Raw genomic sequence first — 24,581 nt, 5'->3', positions numbered from 1 at the left:
CACCCCAGAGATTTCAGCAGGAATCCAGTCCAAGACTACGCCTGCCTGTCTGACATTGCTGCCTGGATGTCTCACCGCCATCTGAAAAGTAAACATGGCGAAGACTGAGCTTCTTATCTTTCCCCCCTAAAACCAACCTCGTTCCTCTTCCCCTATTCTCTATCTCTGTGAGTAGAGTGACAAGGAAGGGGTTTTCCCCTAGCCCGCTTACAGTTTATTCTAGCATTAGAACACTTTGTTATTAAGCTGAGAGAAGATGCAGAAGTACAGGGGTCTTCGGGTGGGGAGGGAATCCATTAAATGTATGCTTTTGCTGATGAGCTGCTTTAAAAGTTTATCTCAGCCATACTGTTCCATGAAACGATGGTGCATTTGGTCCACCAACATGAGGTTGCCCTCTGGCTTTCTGTTGAATTTGGGTAAGTTGGAGGCAATGCCTTTGGGTGGGTATGATTATTCAGACTGGTCGGGAACTTTTCCTCTCAAGAAGGTGGATGATCACTGAAGTACTTGGGGGTCTACCTCACGGTTACTAAGTATGTTAAGTATTGCCATACTGGGACAGGACCAAAGGTCCATTAAGCCCAGCATCCTACTTCCAACAGTGGCCAATCCGGTCACAAATTACCTGGCAAGATCCCAAAAAAGTACAAACATTTGTATGCTTATCCCAGAAATAGTGGCTTTTCCCCAAGTCCATTTAATATTGGTCTATGGATTTTTCCTTTAAGAAGCCGTCCAAACCTTTTTAAAACTCCGCTAAGCTAACTGCCCCTACCACATTCTCTGGCAACAAATTCCAGAGTTTATTACACATTGAGTGAAGAAACATGTTCTCTCCGATTCATTTTAAGTTACTATATTGTAGCTTCATCGCATGCCCCCTATCCTAGTATTTTTGGAAAGTGTAAACAGACCTTCACATCTACCCGTTCAATTCCACGCATTATTTTAGACCTCTATCGTATCTCTCCCCTCAGCCACCTTTTCTCCAAGCTGAAGAGCCCTAGACGCTTTAGCCTTTCCTCATTGGGAAGTCGTCCATCCCCTTTATCATTTTCGTCACCCTTCTCTGCACCTTTTCTCATTCCACTATATCTTTCTTGAGATGCGGCGACCAGAACTGAACACAATATTCGAGGTGCAGTTGCACCATGGAGCAATACCAGGCAGTATAATGTCCTCATTTTGTTTTCCCATTACTTCCTAATAATACCTAACATTCCTCCATACTATGTTCTTTCAATGGATGCAACTTACTCACAGTGTGAAGGCATCTGTTGATCTGGCATCATTGTCATCTCAGCTGCCTTCTTTATTTGCCAACGCCCAGACACTAGTATTAGCTGGGCACACAGCTTCAAGTCTATTTATAGAATTTTTATTAACGCAACACACAACTTCAATACTGCCCTTCAACATAATTGGCAGCTTGATACAGAGTCTGTGGTAGATGAAAATATGTGGTTCTGTTTCTGGTCTAAAGTTATGAAACCTCTTTCCTCTGCAGCGGTTTTACAGTCTTGTTTTTTTATATCATAAAACCAATTGGACTCCTCGAAAACTTGCTACTTGCGTGCGGCCTGAGCTCATCAGACAAATGTTGCACTGTTCGCTGCAAGTGGGTACTTTCTCTCATATATGAGTGTCCTCCGATCTTTCAATTCTGGAAGGCTGTTTGGAATATTATACAAAAAATTTTGCCCATAACTGATGACCTGACTTATTCAATTGTAATTTTTAAGTCCGTTCATGCAACTTTGATTTGACCTCCCCGCAATCAAAACTATTGGACATTCGCCTCACATATTGCTCAATGGCATATTTTGCAAAACTGGAAAAACGTACAGCTGCTGAATAGTCACTTCTGGTGGAATACAGTCCTGCAGCATCAGAAGTTTGAGCTCGTCATGGCTGCGAAAAGTCGGATGATAGTATCTAAGAAAGAAATGTGGTCTATTTTGGACAACTACCTCCAAACTATTCAGTCCTCACCTTAAACCAGTACAAAGGACTTATTTGTTAAACACCTGGTTGCATTCCCTCCTTTTTTCCTCTTCTTTTCCTTTCTTCTTTTTTCCTTTCCCACCTGGTGTGTTTCTAGCTTCCTATGTTTTTCCATCATTGTTTTCCTGTTATTTGTATTCTTGGAAATTAATAAAATATTTGGAAATAGTAATAATACCTAACATTCTATTTGCTTTCTTAGCCACAGCAGCACACTGAGCAGAAGGTTTCAACATATCATCAACGCGACACCTAGATCCCTTTCTTGGTCTGTGACTCCTAAGGTGGGACCTTGAATGACGTAGCTATAATTCGGGTTCCTCTTTCCCACATGCATACACTTGGCATTTGCTCACATTAAACGTCATCTGCCATTTAGACGTCCAGTCTCCCAGTCTCGTGAGGTCCTCTTGTAATTTTTCACAATCCTCTGGCGATTTAACGACTTTGAATAACTTTGTGTCATCAGCAAATTTAATTACCTCACTATTTACCCCATCTCTAGGTCATTTATAAATATGTTAAAAAGCAGCGGTTCCCAGCACAGACCCCTAAGGAACCCCACTAACTACCCTTCTCCATGAGAATACTGACCATTTAACCCTACTCTCTGTTTTCTATCTTTAAACCAGTTTTTAATCCACAATAGAGAGGTGTGGTAGCCGTGTTAGTCCACTTATAAAGGTAATCAATAGAAATAAAACAAAATAAAACATGGAAAAGAAAATAAGATGATACCTTTTTTATTGGACATAACTTAATACATTTCTTGATTAGCTTTGAAGGTTGCCCTTCTTTGTCAGATCGGAAATAAGCGAATGTTGGTAGATGACAGTATATATGAGCGAAACATCAAAGCACTTCAGTGATATTCTATATGCATGGAGACAGGGAATGAGTGAAACATCAAAGCATTTCAGTGACAGTCTAACAGGATGGGGGTGGATAGGTGAGAGGGATACAGGAGAGCACTACAATTACAAGGCAATACAATTTTATGCTTTGTAATGGGCTAGAAAAAACAGATCTTTATTAAGTCCTAACTGGTGGGGGTGTCAAAATATTTAATCACTAGTAAAAAAGGCCTGTTTCTGACACAAATGAAACGGGCGCTAGCAAGGTTTTCTTCGGCTCCCCTGCAGCCACCCATGTCCAGCGACCCTCCTCTCCCCCTGCAGGCCACCCATGCCCAGCGACCCTCCTCTCCCCCTGCGCCCATCGCAGCCACCCATGTCCAGCGACACTCCTCTCATCCCCTGCCCTCCTCCTGCCACCCATGTCCAGCGACCCCATGCCCCCATGTCCAGCGACCCTCCTCTCTCTCCCCCTCCAGCCACCCATGTCCAGCGACCCTCCTCTGGACATGGATCAGCTGTGAGGCATGTTTATTTTCCCCCTGGGTTCTGAAGTTGACATCATAATGGCTACGTGATATCAGCCTGATCTACGGAGCCTAGCAGACCAACTCGGAAGGAGCCACGGTCCCAGGCAGCAAGACAGAACGTTGGAGGTGAGAATTATTATATAGGATTTTGACTTCAAAGGTCTTACGTTCCTAGTATGTGTTTAAAGTTCCCTTTCAGGATCCTTATGATGAAATCACTGGTACAGTGTTCTGGTTTTGTAAAGTGCTGTCCCACAGGCGTGACATCTTTGTTTGTACTGGCATTTTTCATATGATGTCTATGTAAATTAAATCTCTTCTTTAGCATCTGACTTTTTCTCCAATGTAGCAGCCTTCATCGCACTTTTTACACTGAATGATATATACCACATTGGAAGATGAGCATGTGAAAGATTCCTTAATGTTGAATATTTTTCCTTTGTGAATGATCGTGGGGTCCTGTGAGATATTTTGGCATAGTTTGCAGCTGGATATATTGCAAGGATATGTGCCATTCTTTTCTTTTTGAGTCTGTGTTGGGAGCTTACTTCTAATTAGCTTGTGTTTTAAGTTGGGTGGCTGTCAGAAAGCCAGCACTGGTGGGGATGGTAATATCTCTTTCAGTAATTCATCCTCCTGGAGTTGAGGCTGCAGATCTCTTATGATTTTCTTAATTTTTCCAGCTCGGGTTGTATGTCACTATAAGGGGGATTCTGCTGTGGCTTTTTTTTCTTTGTACTGTAGCAGATTTTCCCTGGGTGTTTTGAGGGAGGAGGCAATATTCTTGGAGATTATTTGGGGTTGTAGCCTTTCTGTTCGAAGGATGCAGTCAGGGTTTCAAGGTGTCTGTCTCTGTCCCCTGGGTCAGAGCAGATAAGGTGGTATCTTGTGGTTTGGCTGTAAATAATGGATCACTTTGTATGTGAAGGGTGGAAGCTGGAGTTGTGGATGTAGCTGGCATTTGTCTGTGGGTTTCTTGTATATGGATTTTGTATATAGCCATCGCTGATTGAGACTGTGTGTCCAAAAAATTGACTTTTCTGGTGAATAGTCAATTTTGAATCTGATTGTAGGATGGTATGTATTGAAGGAATTGTAAAATTGTTTCAGAGTTTCTTCCCCCCCAGTCCAAATCATAAAAATGTCATCTTTGTACCGGTAGTATTTTAGGGGTTGGTCTGGTATGTATTCAGAAATGTTTCTTCCAGCTCAGCCATAAGAGGTTGGCATATTGGGGTGCTGTCCTGGTGCCCTTCGCAGTGCCCATTAGTTGCAGAGAGATATCGTTAAAGCGGAAATAGTTGTGAGTTAAAATAAATTTGATTAGTTTTGTAATGGTTTCTGGTGAGTATTGATGGTCCAGTGTGGATGATTTTAGGAATTTCTCACATGCAGCTATGCCATCTGCATGGGGAATGTTGCTGTATAGTGATTCTACATCCATCGTGACCAGAAGGGTGCTTGGTGGTAATTGTTTGATATTTTTCAATTTATTCAGAAAGTCTGTGGTTTCTTGTATGAAGCTGTTTGTTTTGTGCACCAGAGTTTCAGAATTCCCTCTATGAGTCCAGCTTTTTCCTCTGTGAGCGTGCCAGTACCCGATATGATTGATCTGCCAGGGTTTCCAGGTTTGTGGATTTTGGGTAGCATGTGCCCACAGCAGGCCTGGTTTGGTAGGAGTTTCTTCAGATGTGGCTATACTTGTTTAGGAAATGTTCTTATCAGGTCTTTCAGCTGTTTTGTATAATCCTGTGGGATCCTTACTTAGTTTCCTGTAGTATGTGTTGTCTAAGAGCTGTCTGTGCCCTTCTTCAATGTATTTTTTTGTGTCCATAATTACCACTGAGCCACCTTTGTCTGCGGGTTTGATGGTGATGTGTTGGTTAGTTTGGCAGAGTTCTTATGGCCGCTCTTTCTGGTGGGAGTAAGATTATACAGAATTCTCTTTTGGTTTGTTGGAAAGCTGTGATTTTACTCTATGCCTGAAGCTTTCTATGTAGTTGTCCAGTTTGTAGTTTTGTCCATCCTGTGGGGTGAAATAAGTGTTCTTTTGTTTAAAACTGTATTCCGGTCTGTTGGGGGTCCCTTTGTTGTGGAAATGTGCCTTCAGGTGCATATTTCTAAAAAATTCTTCCAGGTCTGAGTTAATTGGATTTCGTCCAGCTTGCTGGCTGGGCAAAATAGAACACTACCTCCTATCCCATGACTCTCCAATTTCCTCTGAAGTCTTTCATGAGGTACTTTGTCAAACACCTTCTGAAAATCCAGATACACAATATCACCGGCTCACCTTTATCCACATGTTTGGTTCACCCCTTCAAAGAAATGTAGCAGATTGGAGAGGCAAGATCCTCCCTTCACTAAATCCATGTTGACTTTTGTCTCATTAATCCATGCTTTTGAATATGCTCTGTAATTTTGTTCTTTATAATAGTCTCTACCATTTTGCCCTGCACCGACGTCAGACTCACCTGTCTATAATTTCCCGGATCTCCTCCGGAACCTTTTTTAAAAATTGGCGTTACATTGGCCACCCTCCAATCTTCCCGGTACCATGCTCAATTTATGGATAAATTACATATTACTAACAATAGCTCCGCAAGTTCATTTTTCAGTTCTATCTACTCTGGGATGAATATCATCTGACCAGGAGATTTGATACTCTTCAATTGTAGAACTGCCCCATTACATCCTCCAGTTTATAGAGAATTCATTCAGTTTTCTCCGACTCGTCAGCTTCAAATACCATTTCTGGCACTGGTATCTCACCCAAATCTTCCTCAGTGAAGACCGAAGCAAAGAATTCATTTAATCTCTCCACCATGGCTTTGTCTTCCCTGATCGCCCCTTTACTCCTCAGTTTGTGCGAGTGACACTTATAAGGTAGATGTTACCTCTCTGATGCATAAATCAATGGATGTTCTTACTTTATGGACTACATTACCTTTGAGCCTGCAAGGGTGTATCACATTGTACAAGATGGTGTTGCTCCCAAACTGACTTATGTCTTATAGACTTTTCCTATGTTTTTGACTAACAGAGACATTGCAAAATTTCAGACCATATTGTGTAAATTTCTTTGTAATAATAAGAAACCACGGACTGCTTTGTCAAAACTGTCCAGACCTCTGGGCCATGGTTGTCTGGCCTGTACGGATCTTTACAAGTACATGTGGCCTGTTTGATGCATCACCTAGTAAACTGAATTAAAGACATACACTTTTTTCCACCTTGTTCGTTGTAGTCTCAGCTTGTGGCTCCAGTACAATTTGTTGTACTATTTACATACCCAGAGTCCTTATCAGCTCCTTTCATCTCGACATCATCCAATATTGAAATCTATTCACCAAGCAAGGAACTGGATTTCCAAGCGAGCTCATGTTGTCGTCATGCTCGACTGTATTATTGCTTCTGGCAGACAATAGGACTTGGATCCTGATTCCTCTAAATCTTACTTGCACAGATGGTGGTCTCCAGGCTTATGGTTTGTGAAAGACCTGGTTACTTCAGAGGGACGTATTAAATCCTTTGCAGTTTTACAAGAGGAGGGTCTTGTACATGCCACTGATTGGTACCCTTACATGCAGGTTTCTCATTATGTGAGTACTTTTCCTCCTTTGACTATGTCCGAGGATGCAGCAGACTTGATTGTGGAAACTTTTACTCTTTCTAGAGCAACCAGAGCTAGTGGAGTGGAGGAGTGGTTAGTGCAGTGGACTTTGATCCTGGGGAACTGAGTTCGATTCCCACTACAGCTCCCTGTGACTCTGGATAAGTCACTTAACCCTCCATTGCCCCTGGTACAAAATAAGTACCTGAATATATGTAAACCGCTTTGAATGTAGTTGCAAAAAACCTCAGAAAGGCAGTATATCAAGTCCCATTTCCCTTTCATCAAGGTCAGCTTGTATACTCTAGAGGCCCCCCCCCCCCCCCCCCCAGGGACTCCAAACTGCTCGCCACTGAATGGAATAGAGAGCTTGCGGATACAGAGCATTTCACTGGGGACATGTTGCATCTTCTGATGAAAAACATCAAGAAAGTGACTTGCTCATATCTTCTCCTGGAACAGCAGTATAAATTTCTGATGTGTATGTTTAGGCCGCAGTATATCCATCGTGCACAGATATCAGACTCAGCGTTTTGTTCCTGGTGTGGGGTTAAGTCCTGCCTATTTGACCCATATGTATTGCTCCTGTGCATGGATCCTGCTGTTCTGGAGGGGAGTTGTGTCTTACTTGTCAGCTGCTTCGGGTAAACATATTCTACTGCAAGCTAATATGTTACTTTTTCTAACTTTATCCTAATGAGTACTAATACGCATGCCAATGCTCTTTTATGTATATGCTTTCTACTGGATGGAAAGTGTATTCTTTGGAACTGTAGACAGCCACTTCTGCCTTCCTGATGGAATGGCGTAATGAACTTTTTCAGTTGATGTGATGGAAATGCTTGGATGTCAAGAAAGAGTCCCTGAGGGCCTGGAGGACATTACAAGAGTGGTCTCCGGTTTGGGATGGACTTCCTCATAGAGTGCATAGTTCTTTTGCTAAATTTATGAACTGGAGCACTGGGAGGGTTGGGTGGGGGGGCATATGGATTATTTTTTTAAGTTTATTCCAGGGATCACTGTGAAGAAACAACATGGTGTGTCCTATGGGTTTCTGTTTGAGTGCCTGGATGGGTGGGTGGGGGTTTGGGGAGTAGTCCTGTTCTTGTACCACCTAGTTTCTTGAAAGCACTGTTACTTGCTTTGTATTTTGTGGTTTTTCAATACACATTCCATAAAATAAAAAAATTAGTTAGTGCATTGATACAAAGCTTACCAAGCAACGTTGAATGAAAAGGAGTACTTCAATATATAGAGTCAACGGTGTTTTTTATTCGATGTTCTTTGGTAAGCTTTGTATCACGCACTTAACAGATTCCTTTGATTTCATGTTAAGTACTATTTGTTTTAAAACATTGGCATCTTGATTATGGTAGTTGCCATTGTAATATTTGACAATATTTAATCTTTTCTCACACCATTTTCTGAATTTCTGTATGACAGTGATATCATTGTTTTTCTTGAGAGACTGTACTTCTTTTGGTAAGACAGGCACATTTTATTCAAGGATAGAACTACGTTACCCACTGGCATGTTTACTTTTTGCGTATGATGTATTATTTAGTATTTTCAATTACACAGCACAACTGCATATTGCTTTCTGACATTTATCATTTTTTGTGCATGTATCTATGCTGTATTATCAACATATTATTATTAAGCATGCTTCTTTAGAGCACAGTAATGAGCAATCTCTCACCTTTACATGTCAAATTGATGTAGTATGTACACACTATTGTTTATTAAGCACAACTACATTTCACATTTTTTGTGCATGTATCCACTTTGTACCTTCTTTTAATGCATTATTGGCATAGAATGGGTGTTTCATATATAGATTTGTGTTTTGCATGGACACCAGCTCATCACTCACTCTCTCACACACACACACATTTTTACACCTGTACATTATTGATATTTTATTTGCATTTATTTTAATGTCTATTAATTAGACTTCTGACGCAGGCATATGTACACCAAAGGGTCTATTTATTAAAGGACTCTTGATTATTCCACTCCTGAAAGCCCTTTAGTGCTTTTTTCTGTGCTATAATATTTTGGTGCCCACATGTAAACCCGAGGCAATGTACGCCCTATATATAGGATCTTGTCTTATTTTTAAGTAACATAGTAGATGATGGCAGAGAAAGACCTGTATGGTCCATCCAGTCTGCCCAACAAGATAAACTCATATGTGCTACTTTATGTGTATACCTGACCTTGATTTGTATCTGCCATTTTCAGGGCACAGACCGTAGAAGTCTGCCCTGCACTAGCCCCACCTCCCAACTGCCAGCCCCGCCTCCCACCACCGGCTCTGCCACCCAATCTCCACTAAGCTTCTGAGGATCCATTCCTTCTGAACAGAATTCTTTTATGTTTATCCCACGTATTTTTTAATTCTGTTACCGTTTTCATCTCCACCACCTCCAGCGGGAGGGCGTTACAAGTATCCACCACTCTCTCCATGAAAAAATACTTCCTGACATTTTTCTTGAGTCTGCTCCCCTTCAACCTCATTTCATGTCCTCTAGTTCTACCGCCTTCCTATCTTCGGAAAAGATTTGTTTGCGGATTAATACCTTTCAAATATTTGAACGCCTGTATCATATGATATTATGATATTGTATGATACTATTGTATGCTTTTATTGTCACCCACCTAGACTGTAAGATAATGAGGGCTACACATTTTTTAAATAAATAAAATACTCTTAAAAAAAAAAAAAAAAGAAGGTATTTTGATTAACTGTCATTGCTATGTCTTCTGTTTGCGCCTCTGCTGTCTAGCCTACCTTCCCTGCTTCCTCTGGACTTCCAGATATTCTTGTCCACTGTCTTCTTTCTGGGATCCTTTGCACTATCTTTATAGCCATATTCTTTGTTAAATCATGCTAGTCCTCTTTTTACTTTTGTATATTTTTATACCATAAGGTGAGATTTACTGAACACATAGACAAACATGGTTTAATGGGACAAAGTCAACACGGATTCAGCCAAGGGAAATCGTGCCTCACCAATTTGCTATGGGGTTTTTTTGAAGGTGTGAATAAACATGTGAATAAAGATGAGCCAGTTGATGTAAGTGTACCTAGATTTTCAGAAAGCTTTTGACAAAGTCCTTCATGAGAGACGCCTGAGAAAATTAAAAAGCCATGAGATAGGAGGCAATGTTCTATTGTGAATTGGGAACTGGTTGAAAGATAAAACACAATGGACAATTCTCGCAGCAGAGGACAGTGAACAGTGGAATGCCACAGGAATCTGTACTGGTACTAGTACTTTTAACATATTTATAAGTGATCTGAAAGTAGGAATGATGAGTGACATGATTAAATCTGCAGATGACACAAAACATTTTGATATCACATGAGGAGTATGAGAAATTGCAGGAGGACCTACTGGATTGGAAAAGAGGGCATCCAAATGGCAGATGAAACTTAATGTGGACAAGTGCAAAGTGATGCACATTGTAAAGAATAACCCAAATTACAGCTACACAATGCTAGGTTCCACATTAGGAAAAGATTTTGGTGTCATCATCTGCAATAAACTTCCCTACATTCACGACCTCTTCATTTCGTGTTCCCTCCATCTACTTGACTTAACTGAAACTTGGCTCTCCCCTGATGACTCTACTTCTGTTGCAGCTCTTTGCCATGGTGGTTATTTTTTTCTCATACCCCTCGCCCTGCTGGCCACGGCGGTGGCGTTGGATTGCTACTCTCTCCCTCCTGCAAATTTCAACCTCTTCTTCCACCCCAATCTCACTGCTTTTTGTCCTTTCAAGTCCACTCCATCCGCCTTTTCACTCCTCTGCCTCTCCGACTGGCAGTCATTTATCGACCCCTGATAAGTCTCTTCATCCTTTCTCACTGATTTTGATGCCTGGTTCTCCTTCTTTTGTGAACCTACATCCCCCTCCATCATCCTAGGTGACTTTAACATCCACGCTGATGATTCCTCTGACTCTTATGCTTCCCAATTTCTTGCCTTAACGTCCTCATTCAATCTTCTGCTGTGCTCCTCTGCACCTACCCACCAAAATGGTCACTGTCTCAACCTTATCCTCTCCTCTAACTACTTCTCCTCCAGCTTCTGTTCCTCAGCTCTCCCCCTTTCTGACCATCACCTATTAACCTTCACACTTAAGCACCCTCCTCCCCAGTCCCACCCAATCTCAACCCCCACATCTAGGAATCTTCAAGCTATTGACCCCCTTACTCTGTCCTCTTGTGTCTCTAACCTTTTCTCTTCCACCACTCTATCTAAGTCTGTCAAAGAAGCAGTCTCTTCCTATGATACTATTCTCTCCTCTGCTCTGGACACTTGCCCCTCCCATGCCCCATCCTACTAGGTGTACCAAACCCCAGCCTTGGCTGACCTCTAAAATCCGCTACTTTCGTTCCTGTGCCCGCTCTGCTGAATGTTCTTGGCTTAAATCCCGCACCCTTGCCGACTTCATTCATTTCAAATTCATGCTTAACTCCTTCCAGTCTGCCCTTTCATGGGCCAAACAGGATTACTTCTCCCAATTGACAAATTCCCTTGACTCTAACCCTCGACTTCTCTTCGCCACACTGAACTCTCTTCTCAAAGTGCCTCCGTCCCCAATTCCCCCTTCTCTTTCTCCTCAGACCCTAGCTGAGCACTTCCATGATAAAATCCGTAAGATTAACCTTGAATTTTCATCCAAACCTCCCCACCTCTCTCTCCCTTAGTCCACACCCCCTACTCTCCTTCCTCTCCTTCTTTTTCCTTCTTCTCTGCTGAGGAAACTGCCCTTCTTCTTTCCTCCTCCAAATGTACTACCTGTTCATCTGATCGCATCCCCACTTATCTACTTAACACTATCTCCCTGTCATCTGTCACATCCTTAATCTCTCACTCTCCACTGCAACTGTTCCTACGGCCTTCAACATGCTGTTGTCACTCCACTCCTTAAAAAAACCCTCACTTGATCCTACCTGTCCCTCCAACTATCGCCCCATCTCCCTTTTTCCTTTCCTCTCCAAATTACTTGAATGCGTCGTGCTCCGCCGTTGTCTTGACTTCCTCGCTTCTCAACCTATTCTTGACCCACTCCAATCTGGTTTGCCGCCCTCTTCACTCTACTGAAACTGCACTTACCAAAGTCTCTAATGACCTGCTGCTGGCTAAATCCAGAGGTCTCTATTCTATCCTTATCCTTCTTGACCTATCTGCTGCTTTTCGACACTGTTGACCACACCATACTCCTAGATACGCTATCCTCGATTGGATTCCAGGGCTCTGTTCTTTCCTGGTTCTCCTCCTACCCTCTCACTTTGCACTTTTAGTGTTCACTCTGGCAGTTCCTCTTCAAGTTCCATCCCCGCTTTCAGTTGATGTCCCCCAGTGTTCTATCCTTGGACCCTCCTTTCTTATTTACCTCTCTCTTGGTACCCTGATTTCATCCCATGGCTTCAATACCATCTTTATGCAGATGACTCTCAGATCTACATCTCCACCCCTGAAATCTGAACCGTAATCCCAGGACAAAATTTCATCCTGCTTGTCTGACATTGCTGCTGGATGTCTCAAAGCCATCTGAAGCTAAACATGACTAAAACTGAACTTCTTATTTTTCCCCCCTAAACCCACTTCCCCTCTTCCCCCATTCTCTATCTCTGTTAATGGCTCTCACATCCTCCCTGTCTCCTCAGCCTCGTAACCTTGGAGTCATCTTTGATTCCTCTCTCTTCTTCTTCTGCGCATATTCCAACAGATCGCCAAAACCTGTCCATTTCTTTATCTACAACATTAGCAAAATTTCGCCCCTTCCTTTCTGAATACGCTACCAGGAACCTTTATCCAAACCCTTGTCACCTCTCGCTTGGATTATTGCAATTGCTTCTCACTGGTCTTCCACTCCGCCATCTCTCTCCTCTCCAGTCTGGTCCAAAATTCTGGCAGCACGACTTATTTTCTGCCAAAATCATTATACCCACACTAGCCCACTCCTCAAGTCACTTCACTGGCTCCCCTGTCCGCTTCCGCATACAGTTCAACTTCTCTTACTGACCTGTAAATGTATCCATTCTGCAGCCCCCCATTACCTCTCCACTCTCATCTCTCTCTACATTCCTCCCCGTGAACTCCGCTCACTGGACAAATCTTTCTTGTCGTCCCCCTTCTCCTCCACTGCTAACTCCAGACTTCGTTCCTTTTCCCTCGCGGCACCTTATGCCTGGAATAGACTTCCTGAGCCTGTACGTCTAGCTCCATCTCTACCTGTTTTCAAATCTATGCTGAAAACCCACCTTTTCACCACTGCTTTTTGGCTCCTAGCCACTACTCAATTGCCCTCCCCTTGTTCCTTCCCACCCAGTACTTCCCTCGCCCTTAATTGTCTTGTCTGTCTGTATTTTTAGATTGTAAGCTCTATTGAGCAGGGACTGTCTTTCTGTGTCAGGTGTTCAGCGCTGCGTGCGTCTGGTAGTGCTATACAAATGCTAATAAAGCGAATGCTACATACCTGTAGAAGGTATTCTCCGAGGACAGCAGGCTGATTGTTCTCACTGATGGGTAACTTCCACGGCAGCCCCTCCAATCGGAAATTTCACTAGCAAAGGCCTTTGCTAGTCCTCGCGCACCCATGCGCATCGCGCATGCGCGGCCATCTTCCCGCCTGAACCGGCTCGTGTTCGTCAGTCCCGTATGTAGCAAGACAAAGACAAGGGAAGACACAACTCCAAAGGGGAGGCGGGCGGGTTTGTGAGAACAATCAGCCTGCTGTCCTCAGAGAATACCTTCTACAGGTATGTAGCATTCGCTTTCTCCGAGGACAAGCAGGCTGCTTGTTCTCACTGATGGGGTATCCCTAGCCCCCAGGCTCACTCAAAACAAACAACATGGTCAATTGGGCCTCGCAACGGCGAGGACATAACTGAGATTGACCTAACAACTTATCCAACTCACAGAGAGTGTAGCCTGGAACAGAATAAAAAATGGGCCTAGGGGGGTGGAGTTGGAATCTAAACCCCGAACAGATTCTGAAGCACTGACTGCCCGAACCGACTGTCGCGTCGGGTATCCTGCTGCAGGCAGTAATGAGATGCGAATGTGTGGACAGATGAAAACGTCGCAGCTTTGCAGATCTCTTCAATAGTGGCTGACTTCAAGTGGGCTACTGACGCAGCCATGGCTCTGACATTGTGAGCCGTGACATGACCCTCAAGAGCCAGCCCAGCCTGGGCGTAAGTAAAGGAAATGCAATCTGCTAGCCAATTGGATATGGTGCGTTTCCCCACAGCCACTCCCCTCCTGTTGAGATCAAAAGAAACAAACAATTGGGTGGACTGTCTGTTAGGCTGTGTCCGCTCCAGATAGAAGGCCAATGCTCTTTTGCAGTCCAATGTGTGCAGCTGACGTTCAGCAGGGCAGGAATGAGGACGGGGAAAAAATGTTGGCAAGACAATTGACTGGTTCAGATGGAACTCCGACACTACCTTCGGCAAGAACTTAGGGTGAGTGCGGAGGACTACTCTGTTATGATGAAATTTGGTGTAAGGGGCCTGGGCTACCAGGGCCTGAAGCTCACTGACTCTACGAGCTGAAGTAACTGCCACCAAGAAAATGACCTTCCAGGTCAAGTACTTCAGATGGCAGGAGTTCAGTGGCTCAAAAGGAGGTTTCATCAGCTGGGTGAGAACGACATTGAGATCCCATGACACTGTAGGAGATTTGACGGGGGGCTTTGACAAAAGCAAACCTCTCATGAAGCGAACAACTAAAGGCTGTCCTGAGATCGGCTTACCTTCCACATGGTAATGGTATGCACTGACTGCGCTAAGGTGAACCCTTACAGAGTTGGTCTTGAGACCAGACTCAGACAAATGCAGAAGGTAGTCAAGCAGGGCCTCTTTAGGACAAAAGCGAGGATCTAAGGCCTTGCTGTCACACCAGACGGCAAACCTCCTCCATAAAAAGAAGTAACTCCTCTTAGTGGAATCTTTCCTGGAAGCAAGCAAGATACGGGAGACACCCTCTGACAGACCCAAAGAGGCAAAGTCTACGCTCTCAACATCCAGGCCGTGAGAACCAGAGACCGGAGGTTGGGATGCAGAAGCGCCCCTTCGTCCTGTGTGATGAGGGTCGGAAAACACTCCAATCTCCACGGTTCTTCGGAGGAAAACTCCAGAAGAAGAGGGAACCAGATCTGACGCGGCCAAAACGGAGCAATCAGAATCATGGTGCCTCGGTCTTGCTTGAGTTTCAACAAAGTCTTCCCCACCAGAGGTATGGGAGGATAAGCATACAGCAGGCCTTCCCCCCATCCAGTAGGAAGGCATCCGATGCCAGTCTGCCATGGGCCTGAAGTCTGGAACAGAACTGAGGGACCTGTGGTTGGCTCAAGATGCAAAGAGATCTACCAAGGGGGTGCCCCCACACCTGGAAGATCTGGCGCACTACTCTGGAGTGAGCGACCACTCGTGAGGTTGCATAATCCTGCTCAACCTGTCGGCCAGGACTGTTGTTACGCCTGCCAGATATGTGGCTTGGAGCCACATGCCATAATGGCGAGCCCAGAGCCACATGCTGACGGCTTCCTGACACAGGGGGCGAGATCCGGTGCCCCCCTGCTTGTTGATGTAATACATGGCAACCTGGTTGTCTGTCTGAATTTGGATAATTTGATGGGACAGCCGATCTCTGAAGCCTTCAGAGCGTTCCAGACCGCTCGTAACTCCAGGAGATTGATCTGCAGATCGCGTTCCTGGAGGGACCAGCTTCCTGGGTGTGAAGCCCATCGACATGAGCTCCCCACCCCAGGAGAGACGCATCCGTAGTCAGCACTTTTTGTGGCTGAGGAATTTGGAAAGGGCGTCCCAGAGTCAAATTGGACCAAATCGTCCACCAATACAGGGATTTGAGAAAACTCATTGACAGGTGGATCACGTCTTCTAGATCCCCAGCAGCTTGAAACCACTGGGAAGCTAGGGTCCATTGAGCAGATCGCATGTGAAGGCGAGCCATGGGAGTCACATGAACTGTGGAGGCCATGTGGCCCAGCAATCTTAACATCTGCCGAGCTGTGATCTGCTGAGACGCTCGCACCCGAGAGACGAGGGACAACAAGTTGTTGGCTCTCGTCTCTGGGAGATAGGCACGAGCCGTCCGAGAATCCAGCAGAGCTCCAATGAATTTGAGTCTTTGCACTGGGAGAAGGTGGGACTTTGGATAATTTATCACAAACTCCAGTAGCTCCAGGAGGCGATAGTCATCTGTATGGACTGTAGAGCTCCTGTCTCGCATGTGTTCTTCACCAGCAATCGTCGAGATAGGGGAACATGTGCCCTCCCAGCCTGCGAAGCGCCGCTGCTACTACACCAGGCACTTCGTGAACACTCTGGGTGCAGAGGCAAGCCAAAAGTGTAGCACACAGTACTGGAAGTGACGTGTGCCCAGCTGAAATCGCAGATACTGCCTGTGAGCTGGCAGTATCGGGATGTGCATGTAAGGCGTCCTTCAAGTCCAGAGAGCATAGCCCAATCGTTTTCCTGAATCATGGGAAGAAGGGTGCCCAGGGAAAGCATCCTGAACTTTTCCTTGACCAGATATTTGTTCAGGGCCCTTAGGTCTAGGATGGGACGCATCCCCCCTGTTTTCTTTTCCACAAGGAAGTACTGGAATAGAATCCCAGCCCTTCTTGCCCGGATGGCACGGGCTCGACCGCAATTGGCGCTGAAAAGGGCGGAGAGTTCCTCTGCAAGTACCTGCTTGTGCTGGAAGCTGTAGGATTGAGCTCCCGGTGGGCAATTTGGAAGTTTTGAGGCCAAATTGAGGGTGTATCCTTGCCGGACGATTTGAAGAACCCAACGGTCGGAGGTTACAAGAGGCCACCTTTGGTGAAAAGCTTTCAACCTCCCCCCGACCGGCAGATCGCCCGGCACTGACACGTTGATGTCGGCTATGCTCTGCTGGAGCCAGTCAAAAGCTCGCCCCCTGCTTTTGCTGGGGAGCCGTGGGGCCTTGCTGAGGCGCACGCTGCTGACGAGAGCGAGCGCGCTGGGGCTTAGCCTGGGCCGCAGGCTGGCGAGAGGGAGGATTGTACCTACGCTTACCAGAAGAGTAGGGAACAGTCTTCCTTCCCCCATAAAAACGTCTACCTGAGGAGGTAGATGCTGAAGGTTGCCAGCGGGAGAACTTGTCGAAAGCGGTATCCCGCTGGTGGAGCTGCTCTACCACCTGTTCGACTTTCTCTCCAAAAATGTTGTCCGCTCGGCAAGGGGAGTCCGCAATCCGCTGCTGGATCCTATTCTCCAGGTCGGAGGCACGCAGCCATGAGAGTCTGCGCATCACCACACCTTGAGCAGTGGCCCTGGACACAACATCAAAGGTATCATATACCCCTCTGGCCAGGAATTTTCTGCACGCCTTCAGCTGCCTGACCACCTCCTGAAATGGCTTGGCTTGCTCAGGAGGGAGCTTGTCCACCAAGCCCGCCAACTGCCACACATTGTTCCGTATATGGATACTCGTGTAGAGCTGGTAGGACTGAATCTTGGCCACGAGCATAGAAGAATGGTAGGCCTTCCTCCCAAAGGAGTCTAAGGTTCTAGAGTCTTTGCCCGGGGGCGCCAAAGCATGCTCCCTAGAACTCTTAGCCTTCTTTAGGGCCAGATCCACCACACCAGAGTCGTGAGGCAACTGAGTGCGCATCAGCTCTGGGTCCCCATGGATCCGGTACTGGGACTCAATCTTCTTGGGAATGTGGGGGATTAGTTAAAGGCTTGGGTCCAGTTCGCCAGCAATGTCTTTTTTAGGACATGATGCATGGGTACTGGGGACGCTTCCTTAGGTGGAGAAGGATAGTCCAAGAGCTCAAACATTTCAGCTCTGGGCTTATCCTCCACGACCACCGGGAAGGGGATGGCCGTAGACATCTCCCGGACAAAGGCCGCAAAAGACAGACTCTCGGGAGGAGAAAGCTGCCTTTCAGGGGAGGGGATGGGATCAGAAGGAGGCCATCAGACTCCTCGTCAGAGAAATATCTGATGTCCTCCTCCTCCTCCCACGAGGCCTCACCATTGGTATCAGACACAAGTTCATGAACCTGTGTCTGAAGCTGTGCCCGACTCGACTCCGTGGAAACACGGCCACGGTGAGAGCGTCGAGAGGTAGACTCCCTCGCCAGCACCGGCGAAGCTCCCTCCGCCGACGTCGAGCCTTCCTGGGAGGCGACCGCAGTCGGTACCGCAAGCGGCACCGATGTCGGAGACCTCACCCCGGGCAAGGGGCCAGCCGGCGCCTCACTCGACGGTACCGGTGGCGCAAGCACCCCCGGTACCGGAGGGGAAGGGCGCAACAGCTCTCCCAGGATCTCCGGGAGAACAGCCCGGAGACTCTCGTGCAGAGCGGCTGTGGAGAAAGACGTGGAAGCCGATGCGGGCGTCGAGGTCAGAGTCTGTTCCGGGCATGGAGGCTGTTCCGGGCTGTCCAAGGAGGAGCGCATCGACACCTCCTGAACAGAGGGTGACTGGTCCTCCCGGTGCCGATGCCGACTCCCTTGGCGACCCAGAGCTCTCGGTACCAATGCGGGAAGGTGACCGGTGTCGATGCTTCTTTGATTTTTTCAAACGAAGCATGTCACCGGAGCTTCCCGGTACCGACAAGGAGGACGTAGAATCCAGCCATCTCTTCCTCGGGGCCGAGGCAGAAGAAGGTCGGTCTGGGGGGGGGGGGCTGTACCGCAGGAGCCCTCAGGGTAGGAGACCCACCCGAAGGCTCACCGCCACCAGCAGGGAATGGACAGCCCTCACCTGCACTCCAGTCGAAGCACCACCGTCCGACACATCAGCAACAGCGGAGGTCCCGGTACCACCGACGCCGACGCAGCCTTCCGATGTCTCGGTACCGACGATGCAGAGGGTCGGTACCGGACGATGCAGAGGGTCGATACCTCGATGCAGTCGATGCCGAGGTCGAAGGTCCTTGATGCTGTCGATGTCGATGCACTCGATGCCTCCGGTGCTGTTGTCGACGAAGAGCCCGAGAACAACACGTTCCACTGGGCCAATCTCGCTACCTGAGTCCTCTTCTGTTAAAAGAGCACAAAGACTGCAGGCCTGCGGGCGGTGCCCAGCCCCCAGACACTGAAGACACGACGCGAGCCTATCAGTGAGCGAGATTACCCGGGCGCACTGGGTGCACTTCTTGAAGCCACTGGGAGACTTCGATGACATGGGTGGAAAAATCACGCCGGCGAAATCAAAATTCGCGATGGTGACGAAGGGCACCAAAAATAAGGGACAGAGAAAAAAACCCGTACCGAGGCCACAAAAAAAGGCCTACCCCGAAAGCAGAAAGGAAACTTACGTCGGGGAAACAAACTAGACACAGCGGGAAGGGACAAAGACCGAGGTCTTTCTTCTTTTTTTGCGAAATCCGCGAAGACCGCGCGAGGGTCAACTTGAGGGGCGCGAAACGGCGGCAAAACATGACCGTCCCGAGCGCGGACAAAAGAAGACTGACGAACACGAGCCGGTTCGGGCGGGAAGACGGCCGCGCATGGGCGGCGCGAGGACTAGCAAAGGCCTTTGCTAGTGAAGTTTCCGATTGGAGGGGCTGCCGTGGACGTCACTCATCAGTGAGAACAAGCAGCCTGGCTTGTCCTCTGAGAATAATAATAATAATACATTGAAATCTTCTGCTCAGTGTATTGTGGAGGCCAAAAAAAGCAAACAAAATGCTAAGAATTATTAGACAAGGGATAGAGAATAAAACAAAGATTATTATAATGTCTCTATATCACCATGAAGCAACCTCACCTTCAGTATTGTGTGCAATTCTGGTCACTACATTCAAGAAAGAATTAGCGGAATTAGAAAAGGTACCAAGAAGGCAAAGCAAAAATGATTGAGGGGATGGGACTCATCATGAGAAAGGCTTAAGAGGTTAGGGCTCTTCAGCTTGGAGAAGAAATGGCTAAGTGGGGGTATGATAGAGATCTACACAAAACTCTGAGTGGAGTAGAACGGGTAAATGCAAATTGATGCTTACTCTCTTTCAAAAAGTAGAGAGACTAGGGGACATACCACATCATTACAGAGTAATATTTTTAAAACACTTAGGAGAAAATATTTTTTTCACTCAACAAATAGTTAAGTTCTGGAACTTGTTGCCAGAGGATGTGGTAAAGCAGTTAGTATAGCTGGGTTTAAAAGAAGATTGGGACAAGTTCCTAGAGGTAAAGTCCATAAATTGATATTAAGGTAGATCTGGGGGAAGGCCACTGTTCATCTCTGGAGGTGGCTAACATGGAATCTTGCTACTTTTTTGGGATTCTGTCAGGCATTTGTTATCTGGATTGGGCACTGCTGGAAGCAGGACAGTGGGCTAGAAGGACCTTTGATCTGATGCAGTATGACAATTCTTATGTTCTTTTTCAAGATAAACCCCACAGTACCTTATTACTTACAAACTCTACTTTAAAGTTTTATTTTATTTTAATAAAGTTCTGCTCCTCTGCCTATCTTGTCCTTCCCAAAGAGATTATAGATGCAAGAGAATTTCTAGGAAGGAGAAGGCAAACCTCCAAGTCTTTGTTGTCCTCATCCATGATGATTTCGGTATCCTTCAGTTCGTCACTGAGTGCTTGCTCATCTTCAGTGCCGCTTGTCAGGCCGCAGGTCTCCATAGCAATCCCTTCTGGACCAGAAGTATTTCTGCAATGAAAATGTGGGGAGAGAGTAATTCCATCAGGAGTGCTTCCCAAACTATGGGTCACAACTCCAGATGGGATCAGCAAATACACACCTGAAATTACAACTAGGTTGGGCCCAAGAAAAATAGGCTGTGCTATAAAAAGGCCCATGCAAACTCCACCAATGGCAGGGATGATGACAGAATCACAGATGATGCTGTACAACGGTCAGGAAAAGTGGTATCAATTGAAAAAACTGTGGCCACAGAAAGTTTAATGAACATTGTCCTCCAGATTCCATCCCCAGAGAATAAAACTCTCATTCTCCCTCCTGCTGAGCAACTCAAGTCATTTCAGCCTGTGGGTATAATGGTCATGTGATGCAGCATCCAAAGAGAATGGAAACACAAATGCAAGCAGGTGTCAGCTAAAACTGTGGGCAGGGTCTCCTAGAAGCATGGGGCTACCTTACTCTCCCCCCACCAATCACTCACGTGCCAGTGCAGTCTGGTTGTCTCGCTCAAGTTCCTCAAAGTCAAAAGCCTGGCCCATCTCTGTCACAATCTCTGCACTGATGTGGGTGGGCAGCGTATGTGTCCTCCGGGGGGTGGGTGAAGTAGCTTATCCTCCCACTATAAACAAAGATAGAGAAGCAGTGTTTAAGAGGCAGTGAGGTTAGCCTTTGGGAAGCAGACAGCTTTTCAGAAAGGGGAAATAAATGTATTTTATTTATAGTATTTAAACAGTACAAATACATAGTGTATGTGCAGGGGAGAGATGCCCACATTGGCTGCTGCTTATTGTGCTTTGAGCAATGACTCACTATGCTCCTGGCCGAGATGGGGTCCTCAAACAATAAAACACAGATGCATTCCATATCAGTACCTGTTAATGACAAGAAACTCTCTCAGTTCTAGAAATAAAATTGAAACAATTTGTTTCAAGCATTGCTCACCGTCTTCTCATTTACAAATGGAATACAGAGTGGAGGATCACCTGATCATTGGGATGAGCTGATGGATTAGTCTGCACCATTCAGATTCAGACCGTCAGCAGTAATTCCTTGCTACCAGAATGGCCTTTTCCCTTGCTCCATGCTGTACGAGGCCAAGAGATGGGGTGCAGGAGAAGGTGGGGCAGTGCTCACTCACCTTGTCCAGTCAGTTAACACAGCTCTGGCTGCTTTCTCATGGTCTGGGACCCCTCCTTTCCTTAGCATGCCCTTCCGTTTTGATAGCAGTGCCAGGAACTCCATGGTGTTTCTGAAATCTGGGATAGAGTAGTACTCCAGTACCTGAGAGAGAGAGAGCATATGCAAAAGCTGAGGAAGCGAGAAAGGGACATCCATGAAGCACCAAAACCCTTACAGGCACTGCTCAGTGTGTCATATAACTGAGGAACCTCATAGCCAGGCCCAAGAACTACATTTTGATATGCTATGTTACAGACATGCTGCCTGACTTCCTTTATGTAAATAGATGTGCAGCACAGAAGAAATGACGATTCCTCACTTGTTGCTTATTGCAGCGTCTCAAGATGGCCTCCACAGGGCTCACTGGGTCTGCCAGCTGCTCAATCTTCATGCAATTGCGCAGGATGACAGCCGTCTCGGAAGCAGCAGTAGCCATAACAATGCCCGGACAGTCCAGCAGCTTGATGTGTTTGTCCAGGTGGATTTCCTGGAGACATCTATGGAATAAAAATGTGTGGAAAAGGACAATGAAGGGTCAAAGGGGACTTCTCATAGTAAAATGCAGCTCCCAGGAAAGGCAGAAAAATTGATACCATGGCTGTCCTCCTTCATCACCCTCAGTATATTTTGGGGATACCCCTCCCCACCCCCTTCCAAAACAGAAGTGCAGTTAGAGCACTAGGCTGACAATAAGAAAAGCTCAGTTCAAATCCTTTGCTGCTCCTTGTGATCTTGGGCAAGCACTTAGCCTTCCATTGCCTCAGGTACAAACTTAAGACTATAAACCCTCAGGGACAGGGTAATACCTAGTGTTCCTGAAGTAGAACACTCTTATTCACAAAACACAGACTGTTCAGCACATACCCAAGCATCAGCTCTTGAGGGCCAGCACAGATACTGGAAATGGCAAAGAGAGGGAGAACATGGCACACCATCTACCTTGGGTATTGGGGCTCACTGTTGCTGACAGACCCCCTGTTTTTCTTTTTTTTTTTTGGTCAATTGCATTCAGTTCAGTGGTGTAGTTATGGGTGGGCCTAGGTGGACACAGGCCCACCCATTCCTGGCTCAGGCCCACCCTGTGTAGTCTTCAAAATAGTTCAGCAGCAGCTGCCTCGCTCTTCACTCTTCCTCTTCTTCACGCCCAGATCTGGCATTTGCCTCCCACCTGCAGCTCCACAACACACCCTTTCCCTGTTCTACCTCAGCACCTTCCTTTTACCATGCCCTGCCATCACTGACATCACTTCCTGTTTCCTCCCTGGCAGGACGAGGCAGAGGGAAGCATATGGGGCTGGCCATGCAATGGATGTACATAGCTGCTGTCGAAAGTACTGAGGTATGGGGTTAGTTTCAGAGAGGGGGAGATGCTGGGCCTTGGAGAGGGGGGAATGCTGGATATGGCCAGAGGAGGGGGAGAAATATGCAGGACAAAGGGGGGGGGGGATTTTGGAAGGCCTACCCATCCAAACTCTGGGCCCACCCAAAATGAAAGGTCTGGCTATGCCTCTGATTCAATTAGACACATATTTGACCATGATCATGCTCTTATACTCCTTGTGTCAAGGTTAGATTATTGTAATATTGTCTATACCGGTCTTGCATGCTCCTGTGAAGAAACAGTGTGTTTTAAGCCTATAAAATATATTGGATATTTTCCTGCAAAAATTAATTTCTCTAGTTTGGCCAGCAGATGGTGCATGTTTATGCTTAAAGCTGCTACAGAGGACTGACTTCTCTTTTTTTTAGTCAGCACACAGATAATAGGAAGTGCCTGTTGCAATGTAACCAGGTTTATTTGAAACTTGATTGTTCTGAGCCCCAATTGGACTGAAGTTTGAAATTACCCAGCACATGCTGGCTGTTGCTTCAGTTTCAGCCTTGGAGAAGAGAGAGAGATCTCTTTGAACAGATATATGCCCTGATCTTCCCAGGTACTTGGCCTGGAGTTTGAAATGACCCAGCAGATGCTGGCTGTTGCTTCAGTTTCAGCCTAGGAGAAGAGAGATCTCTTTGCTGAAGCTCTGTGAACAGATATATGCCCTGATCTCCCCAAGTACTTTCTAGGAAGTATGCAAGTGTTTAGTTAGTGTTATAATTGATCCATATTTCAGTTACCTGTTATAGTTTGCCAATTGCACTATTTTGTTCCATTTTTCAATATTTTTAAAGAGAATAAACATAATTGTTTGTTTGCCCTGTCTGCCTGGACTGATAAAGAAACCTGGTGGTTTGTGTGTTGAGTCTGTGAGTGCTTTCTGGGAACTGTGGGACCACTGGGAGTGTGGCTCCAGTAACCTCGAAATCACTGGGTATAACTGGAGAGTGGGAGACTCGCCCAGAGGGGGTTGTGACCCAGTCGGTGGGAGGAGGGTGCTAGGATAGAATACAAGCGGACATGTGCAGGGGGACCTGAGCTGTGCTGGGGATAGGCCCTTTAAGTGGCCACAGGGTAACACCAGGCGGGTGGCTAGGCGTTTCATGACAGCTCCATTTTGAAAAAAAGCTTCAAACTCTGAAAAATATGGAGATTAGACTTCTTTGCCACATTGGTCGTTTTGAAAACGTTACTCCAGTTATTTGTAAAATACCACTGGTTACCGGTTGAACAAAGAGTTATATACAAAGTTTTGAATCTTACCTTCAAACCATTAGAATAGGCTTACCAGATATTTATCATCATTTATAATCCCTGACCCCCTAGTAGGGTTTTGCGGTCTCTA

General features: G+C 46.1%; 1 protein-coding gene across 1 annotated transcript in view; it reads right to left on the bottom strand.

Moving 5' to 3' along the window:
- LOC115462029 (guanine nucleotide-binding protein-like 3-like protein) overlaps window positions 1-24,581 on the bottom strand; it is a gene marked incomplete at its 5' end in the record, with an annotated part of 43,934 nt that overhangs the window by 9,541 nt on the left and 9,812 nt on the right. Inside the window, 5 exon segments of the mRNA XM_030192075.1 lie at window positions 20,556-20,688; window positions 21,157-21,263; window positions 21,265-21,298; window positions 21,818-21,960; window positions 22,178-22,355. Coding sequence (XP_030047935.1) covers window positions 20,556-20,688; window positions 21,157-21,263; window positions 21,265-21,298; window positions 21,818-21,960; window positions 22,178-22,355 — 595 coding nt within the window.

This window comes from Microcaecilia unicolor, chromosome 2 (genome assembly GCF_901765095.1).
Source record: "Microcaecilia unicolor chromosome 2, aMicUni1.1, whole genome shotgun sequence".
Taxonomy (NCBI): Eukaryota; Metazoa; Chordata; class Amphibia; order Gymnophiona; family Siphonopidae; genus Microcaecilia; species Microcaecilia unicolor.
The sequence above is the reverse complement of the archived record's forward strand: the minus strand, read 5'-3'. Positions and strand labels throughout refer to the sequence as shown.